Source organism: Prunus persica, chromosome G5 (genome assembly GCF_000346465.2).
Source record: "Prunus persica cultivar Lovell chromosome G5, Prunus_persica_NCBIv2, whole genome shotgun sequence".
Lineage (NCBI taxonomy): Eukaryota > Viridiplantae > Streptophyta > Magnoliopsida > Rosales > Rosaceae > Prunus > Prunus persica.
This window is the reverse complement of record NC_034013.1, coordinates 14945317-14952733: the sequence shown is the minus strand read 5'-3', so window position 1 is coordinate 14952733 and position 7417 is coordinate 14945317. Positions and strand designations below refer to the sequence as shown.

Sequence of the window (7417 nt, the reverse complement as noted above, 5' to 3'; positions counted from 1 at the left end):
TGACGTTTTAGTTTTTGGCTCAGGAACATGATCTTCATGCTATACTGTACTAGTGTTAGCTATATTTGTTCATGTTTGTTTCCTGTTTGTTTTCTAGCCGGTGCTTTTGTCCGGCTTTGTTTGTACTATTTTCTACCCTTTTTGGAGTTTGCAATGAATTGAAACTTCGACCCAAAAAAAAAAAAAAAAACCCTTTCCAAGTTGGAGAGGAGAGTTCCCTCCATGACCACATCAAAAGCCCAAAATCTCAAAAATCCAAAAGCCCAAAGCCCTCACTTGTTGGAACGTAATAACAACATTAACCGTCTCTCATTCCTCAATAAACACTTGAGTTAATGAAACTCAAAAGCTCAAACTCTCATTACTAATGAGCTTTTAGCTGACATGGATTTTGGGGCAAACAAGGAGCTCTTAATCTCAGCTTTGAGCTCCTCAGAGGACCCAAAACCCAGGTGGTGCAGCCATGCCAGGCCCTGGTCCGCACCTCCTGTACGCCATGGGAACTGGCCTGGCTCTGACCACTCTCAGCAATGGCAGGTTCAGCCCCCACCACACCCTCTTCTACACCATCAACGCCTTCTTTGGCCCTGACATCGGATCCTTCTCTGAGTGGCTCGACTCCACCCTCGGCTTCGGCTTCGGCTCCAAGCTAGCCGACTTAATCCACCATCCCTTTTACTATGTTCTCTTTCCGGGTCTTCCTCTGTGTTTGCTGTACTCTTTGGTCTCTAGAGTTTTGCTTCAAAGACGGCTTCTTGATTCGTTTTCTCGGGTGAGTAAGTTGTCTGTTTCTTCTCCTTTGTCTGGTTGCTGACACAAAGTATGGAAATGGAAAGAGTTTTTGATCTTGTATCTTTTGGGGTTTCTATTTTTGGAGTTTTGTCTGGACACTCATGAAATCATAAGAGCACCTTAATAAGGAAGATGGCTTCTATTCATTGTTGTTTTCCACCTGATATATATAGATCTTAGAAGAAAATCAAAGTAATGTTGTTTAATTATAAGTTTAATAATTAAAATATCCTTTGTTTCCTTATTGGGATTCTGCATCTGATTTTGAATTATGTAATTTATATGATCAAGCTAGTGTATAGTTAGTTTAGTGTAATGTGTTTGAGTTTATTAGCTGGAACCTGGAAGACCACCTGAAAAAGTGGTCATACACTTGATACTGGGGGAATTAGGTTGTCTTGTTAAGTGAGATTTGTTTTGGTTGTTTAAAATTATATGCTTTTAAGCAACTTCTTTATTGTAAAAGTATCATGAACATTGCGAAACTAAAACTTTGTTTTGATCATGAAACATAGCACAACTATTACTGAATGCGGTTTCGTAATTTATTGTGTTTTATGTTTCAGGTGCCCCTTACTAGGAAGCAGTGCTGGTTCTTGGTGTCAGCTGGTTCTTTTTCACACTTTTTCCTTGACCACTTGTTTGAGGTAATATAGAGACGTTAATGAGCTATTCTGCTGCTCAACGTTCCTTTCCATGCTTGGTATTGTGGTATGCTAGCTAGACTCTTGTTTTAGAATTAGAAAAGGTAAGAATGATTTTTCTTTGAAGGTTGTTCAATGGAGAAGCATTGAGCTTGGGATGATTAAGGGATTGATATTGCCATAGAGTATGTTTAGAGTCGTAGTTTAACATCCACTAGATAGATATGAAATATATAGGATGAGTGGATGTTTAAGAGTTGGCCCTATATGCAAGAATAGGTATATATATGAAGGCAAGTTCTTTTAGTTTTAGTTTTTGCATTTTTTCCCCACAGCTTGTATTTTGGATATGAGATTTCTTTTTTGTGAGAGTTAAGAATGATCGAATTGATGGACCATGTACGCCCTCTAAACTTCACAGGAGAATGGGCATTCAAAAATGTATACTTGGATTTTGAGCACTGGTTGGTGGAAGGGCCGGGCACCGGTTAACCCAGATGCTGTTGTTGTAGTTGGCCTTTTATGCATTTTCTTAATCGGCGGCTTTATTTACATCAACAGGTGTTTATTTGAGGCACTCTACATTTTGTTTCCTATTTCCCTAGCATTTTGCCGGTCCTAGACATTTATGTTGATCGATAGTTTTGGCATGCAGGGTTAAGCCTCACAAGTCTATTAATAAGCAATCATATCAATCAGTGACACTGATTTCCATTGTAGCAATCCTGTATTGCTTATGGTGTGCAAGCCAAATACACTGGGTTAATCCTCGTCGGCCAGCAGTTGGTGAAGAGGCTGATCTTGGGGTTCTTGTATTTCTAGCCATTTACTTCTTTCTTCCTCACCTTTTGTGTATATTGTCCATGCACCCTATAGATCTTCAAGCAGAGCAACTTCCACTGTAACAGTAACCATATTACTAAACAGAACATCCCACTTTTGCTGCCCAATAGTCGCGATTCACAACGAACGTTTTGGTCCTGTATGACACAAAGATTCTCAGGTCTTGCCACGGCGGTTAGTTTTGTTACATAGCTTTCTACTTTCATGTGTTGGGTTTTTTCAAAATTTGTATCTTATTACTATCTTGTATACTGTTATACATATAGAATTTGGAAGCGGCTATTGACTGTAGTTGTACCTTCATTTGTTTCTTTCGTTGATAGCCCTTTTGCATTAAATACTTGTTGAAGAAGTGAGTATTTAAATTTTTGGATATTTGGTAAAAACGAAACCCCATGAATCTACAGAAATGTATGGTTTTTCATTAGAATTATAGATCATACAAAGAGGGAAAAAGAAATGAATCAATTTCAGTTTATTTTGGTGTCCAATTGAGACCGTGTTCGATTCAAAGCAGAACTGACAGTCAGATGCGCCTGCATCACAGACGACATACAGGAGCTATCCTTGATTTCCTAGAGCCTTGTCTACAAAACAAGGCACTTGGAAGGCAGCGTTGTGCTTCTGCAAGAGTGAAAACAGAGGAAAGCAAATCCATTAGGGACCCAATAAAGCATCCAAAACAACAGAGAATAGGCCAAAACACAGTTACACAGTTATGGAAAGTAAAAATCAGCAGTACTTGTGTGTTGTAGAATTTTGGAGGTACCTTTAGCCACACCGTGGTTTTCCGAGTTTAACTGATTGATGGGATGTTTAAAGTCGACTGGTGGCACCCTTCGGTGGTGCACAGCGTGAACCCCATTACCACCATGAAATGCATCAGCAATAGTATAAAATAACCAGCCAAGTTCTAATTGCAAAGGACCTCTTGCCTTTCATATGCAGGAATTGTTGTCCAGGCATAGTTGACAGAGCCCTTAAATATTTTTCGGCAGTTTGCTATGGTATCTGCACAGTGAACAAAGTCTTTATGCCAGAAGCTGTCTGCCGGGGTAGACATAACATCCCCGGGGCGAAGAGCCCTTGCTCAGAAAGTTCTTTTGATGTAGGACCTGTGTGGCATTGAGCATAATGAATGCTTTGGGGATCTTCGAGTTGTGTTATTTTGAATATGATGGAAGTTCAATAATGAGAAAAGAGAAAATACCCATGTTTTGGAAAGCATCAAGCATGATGGCATCATATGTGCCCTGAGGAACAGTATTCATGAACTCAACTCCTGCACGTTTGTTAAAATTAAATAATCAAGCTCCATATAAAACAAGTAACAGAGACTCATCGGCAGGCCAAAAAATCAATGTCTTACCCATTTGATATGTGTACTTGCACTCTGGGATCCTCATATCCCACTGCTACCTCAGGGAGAAAGCGCGTATAAACCTGAAACATCATGAAAATCCCACAAGCAAGCTATAGACTATATATAGAGGATGTAACTATAAATCAAAATTATGAAATATGCCAGCCCGGCAAACAAGGAGGGATAAAAATATGAGTTTATTAGAAGAAATTTAGCTTGCTAACATCAATGATCATTATGTCTGTTTCACATATATGCCGAGATATTTCTCTCAAAATGCTACCCCTCCAACAAGCAACACCTGAAGAAAAAACCACAAATAAGTATGGAGCAAAATTGAGCAAATATATGGGCGTTAGTAAACTTAATAGTTGGTGTAAAAAATATAATGACATATATATGAGTTGAAGAAAACATTTCCTGGTAAACAAATTAATTCATCCCTCTCTGCTGTGGGTTGAAGAAAACCATCCAAGATAGCTACCTTGCCATGGTCTGAGAGGACTATAACCAAAAGAGACTACACAAATATACATATCACATTAGGAACCAATGTTATAAATACTTGATATTGTCAAGGAAAAACCTTTAATAATAATTTAAGGGTGGGGGTGGAGGTGGTGGTGGGTGGAGGTGGGGATGGAGGTGGTGGTGGGTGGAGGTGGAGATGGAGGTGGTGGTGGTGGTAGCCAATGTCATTTTTAAAAATTAATGATAGTATTATTATGATTAAAAAATATCATTCAAGGCTCATCTCTTTTTTTTTTTTTTTTTTAAAAGCAGCTTTGAAAAGCAATCTAGATGATGCTTTTAAAAGCTATTGTTAAACGGCCATCACTTTTAAAATAATCATGATATTTTATTTTCACCAAACAATTTAAAACCGCTTAACTTTAAAATGAAGCAAATTTTTAACCAAAAAAAGCAATCTAAAACGGTGCCTTCGTCCATATCTTTACAAGTTCGTTTGGCGTGTGAACTGGTTGATTACAATTCGCAAAGCTTCTTAAGAAAAGAAAGTTTTAAAATTTTGTAACCCAAAAAATAACTTTACCCTTTCAATAAAGTCTAATATGACTTTAAGGGCCAAGGGATCCCTAGAAAGGGGTTAAAAGGAAAAACTTTACCTATTGTTGGATACCTGAAACTGAAACATCTTTCGATCTATTCGATAAAAAAGAAGAAGAAAAAGAAACATCTTTTGATATGTGGCCAAATTACATGAAGAAAGAAATTGAGAAATTGAATATATAATTTGGCATTTAGAAATGTAGAGCAAACAATGAATGAATCGAGCAGACAAATGAACCCCACAAAAGCAAATCATGCATAAAGTTTGGAATTACAATCAAATTACACAATCATGATATGTGTTTGAGTTGGGAGAGATTTTGTTGTTGGGGGGCATGGAATTGCAAATGGATGGTGGAATAAAAAAATAATTCTAGTGATCGATAATATCGTCTTCTTCTTGAATATTCACTTGTTGTTTTGTGCCCTCATCATCAGCTGAAATCGTACCAACTCCATTGCTGCTCACTTTACACCCATTATTATTTTTATTATTATTCATCCCCTTCTTTGCAAACGATGGCAAACAAAATGCAGCAAAGTGCACCTGAAATTAATATATATGTAGAGAGAGAGAGAGGGGTTAATTAACTAAAATGAATAGAAATATTATAGTTATAAATTCAAGAGGTCACCTCTGGGTTGTAAAATTTCAAGGGTTCTTTTGCTACCCCATAACTATTGTTGTTGGGGTCTAATGGGTTGACCGGATTTCTGAAGTCAACGAATTGTCCCTCTGTGGAGCAAAGCAAGAAGCCAATCACCCCACTGAAATCAATTGAAATAGTAATTAATTAGGAAGTTAATATTTCAAATATCTATTAATATAATACTACTTAATTAACGAATAAAATAATAATTATATATGCATGCATAGCATGCCTTGGATATGCAGGAACAATGGTCCATGCATAATCAACAGAGCCTTTGAATTTCTGGCGACACTTTGCCGTCAGATGTTCAACGTCTAAGGAAGGAAACCATATGCTCTCTGCTTGGATGCACATCACTCCGCCCGGTCGGAGAGCTTTCGCCACCAACTCAAAGAAAGGACCTTCATGAAGCTCATGATCGGGCCCTGCATGCATGCATTGCAGATCATGCATATATAAATTATTATACATTATATTCATATATAAATATATAAACATGGTAAAATCACTCCCAAACAAGCGCTCGAGATCGAGAAAAAAATAAGAAATTAAGGGAAGTATGTACGTACTTATTGGATCAAATGCATCCACGATTATCGCATCATATGTTCCTTCTGGTACAGACTTGATAAATGCATTCCCTGGAAATTTAAGTTGATCATGATTAGAAAACATATTTAAAAGGATTGCTTATCAAAGAAACCCAATAATCACAGACTAGTTGTAGCCAACTTGCCATCTTTAACGTGAAGGGTCACACGAGGGTCCTCATATCCAATAGCAATACCAGGAAAATATTTCTTGTAGACCTGAAAAATTATTGGATTATACAAAATATTAAGTACTCACATTCATTCATTAAAGGCTATAATAAAATAATATGCATTTCCATAATTAAATTTTAGTGAAAAATTGCATATTCTTTTTTTACTCACATCAATCAACATAGTGTCTATTTCGCAAATATCGATTTGTTGAACAGAAGAGTGTCGAGAAATTTCCCTTAAGATACCGCCATCTCCACCCCCAATGAGTAATACCTGATCAAGTACACATAATTTGGGGGGCAAAATAATTGCTATTAGTTGAGTTTAATTATCTAGCAAAAGCACTTGTAATTTATTTATTATTGTTGTAATTAACTTCACCGGGACACATGTGAATGGGAATTATGTCATGAAATGTGTAAGATTGACACTTTTGCTTCTTTCTTTGACATGAGATTTTATGACACATGTTTAATTAATTACCTTGTTTGGATTTTGAATGGAGCAAAGAGGAAGATGGGTGATCATTTCTTGGTAAGCACACTCATCTTTCTCAGTCAGTTGGAGTGCTCCATCTAGAACAAAAACCTTGCCATATGCCGATGACTGCAAATTAGAAATCAACCATATTTGTAACGTAGGTGACATGTTATATTGTCAAACTGTTAATTTGAGGTCATATATTATTCAAACAGAAATGTTAATTTACCTGAAATACCATCATACTTTGGTACTCAGACCTTCCTTGAAATAAGATTTTTTCTACCTTCAGAAAGTGTGCTTGCCCTACAAAACAAATTCAAAGAAAGTTAATTTCACACATGTAATTAAATACTTAGCCGGCCTGAAGTAAACAATGAGGCAGCATTTGCTTTTGAACTAAACATTTCTACTTTGTGTGTGTTTACATTGAAGTGTAGAATAAAAGAAAGTTAAATCTGGACTGGACTGGACTGATTTCACATGCAACAAACGTTTAACACATTTCAGAAAACCTCAAGTCAAATATAATGGAAACCCACCTGGCCATATGGGACAATGCTCAGAAAACCATCCAGGAACCTTAGGATGATCAACAAGATCATCATCATCCTCATCATGATCTGCCGCAGACTTGAGAGGATAATTGACAGTCTTCTTCTCCATTTTGACGTCGTTTTGCCCTCAACACCTTTGATTTGTGGTTGGTTGTCAAAACTGCTCCCTGTCAATCTGTGAGGTGGCTGGCTCAGCTTGACAAATAAACAAACAACCTATAGATTTAGTGTTTCTGTGAGGTGGCCA

General features: G+C 37.2%; 2 protein-coding genes and 1 long non-coding RNA gene across 5 annotated transcripts; 1 reads left to right on the top strand and 2 right to left on the bottom strand.

Annotated features, from left to right (window-relative positions):
* On the top strand, nt 319-2590 carry LOC18776859. The gene is made up of 4 exons (XM_007209428.2): nt 319-772; nt 1359-1439; nt 1858-1997; nt 2092-2590. Exons 1-4 carry the CDS (start codon nt 464-466, stop codon nt 2339-2341), a joined length of 780 nt encoding a protein of 259 aa, XP_007209490.1. The 5' UTR covers nt 319-463; the 3' UTR covers nt 2342-2590.
* On the bottom strand, nt 2683-3750 carry LOC109949281. Of its 2 annotated transcripts, XR_002271853.1 has the most exons (4): nt 3649-3750; nt 3490-3561; nt 3049-3394; nt 2683-2903 (listed from the first exon to the last, which is right to left on the bottom strand). It is a non-coding gene; the product is annotated as an uncharacterized LOC109949281 (long non-coding RNA). The 2 variants fall into 2 exon arrangements; XR_002271852.1 differs by having other exon boundaries at nt 2683-3394.
* LOC18776857 (spermidine synthase 2) lies at nt 4847-7413 on the bottom strand. 2 transcript variants are annotated; one of them, XM_020563807.1, is made up of 9 exons: nt 7156-7413; nt 6843-6919; nt 6617-6739; nt 6302-6406; nt 6103-6175; nt 5936-6007; nt 5596-5791; nt 5349-5481; nt 4847-5260 (listed from the first exon to the last, which is right to left on the bottom strand). In XM_020563807.1, exons 1-9 carry the CDS (start codon nt 7277-7279, stop codon nt 5087-5089), a joined length of 1077 nt encoding a protein of 358 aa, XP_020419396.1. In that variant the 5' UTR covers nt 7280-7413; the 3' UTR covers nt 4847-5086. The 2 variants fall into 2 exon arrangements, with proteins under 2 accessions (XP_020419396.1, XP_020419397.1); XM_020563808.1 differs by having other exon boundaries at nt 6617-6721.

Excerpts from the sequence above, each read along its gene's own strand:
- LOC18776859 (XM_007209428.2), top strand. The coding sequence starts at position 464 with ATGCCAGGCCCTGGTCCGCACCTCCTGTACGCCATGGGAACTGGCCTG. Across the intron at positions 773-1,358 it reads TTCTTGATTCGTTTTCTCGG|GTGCCCCTTACTAGGAAGCA; the intron begins GTGAGTAAGTTG and ends TTTATGTTTCAG. Across the intron at positions 1,440-1,857 it reads TCCTTGACCACTTGTTTGAG|GAGAATGGGCATTCAAAAAT; the intron begins GTAATATAGAGA and ends TAAACTTCACAG.
- LOC18776857 (XM_020563807.1), bottom strand. The coding sequence starts at position 7,279 with ATGGAGAAGAAGACTGTCAATTATCCTCTCAAGTCTGCGGCAGATCAT. Across the intron at positions 6,740-6,842 it reads AAAGTATGATGGTATTTCAG|TCATCGGCATATGGCAAGGT; the intron begins GTAAATTAACAT and ends TCTAATTTGCAG. Across the intron at positions 6,008-6,102 it reads GACCCTTCACGTTAAAGATG|GGAATGCATTTATCAAGTCT; the intron begins GCAAGTTGGCTA and ends TTAAATTTCCAG.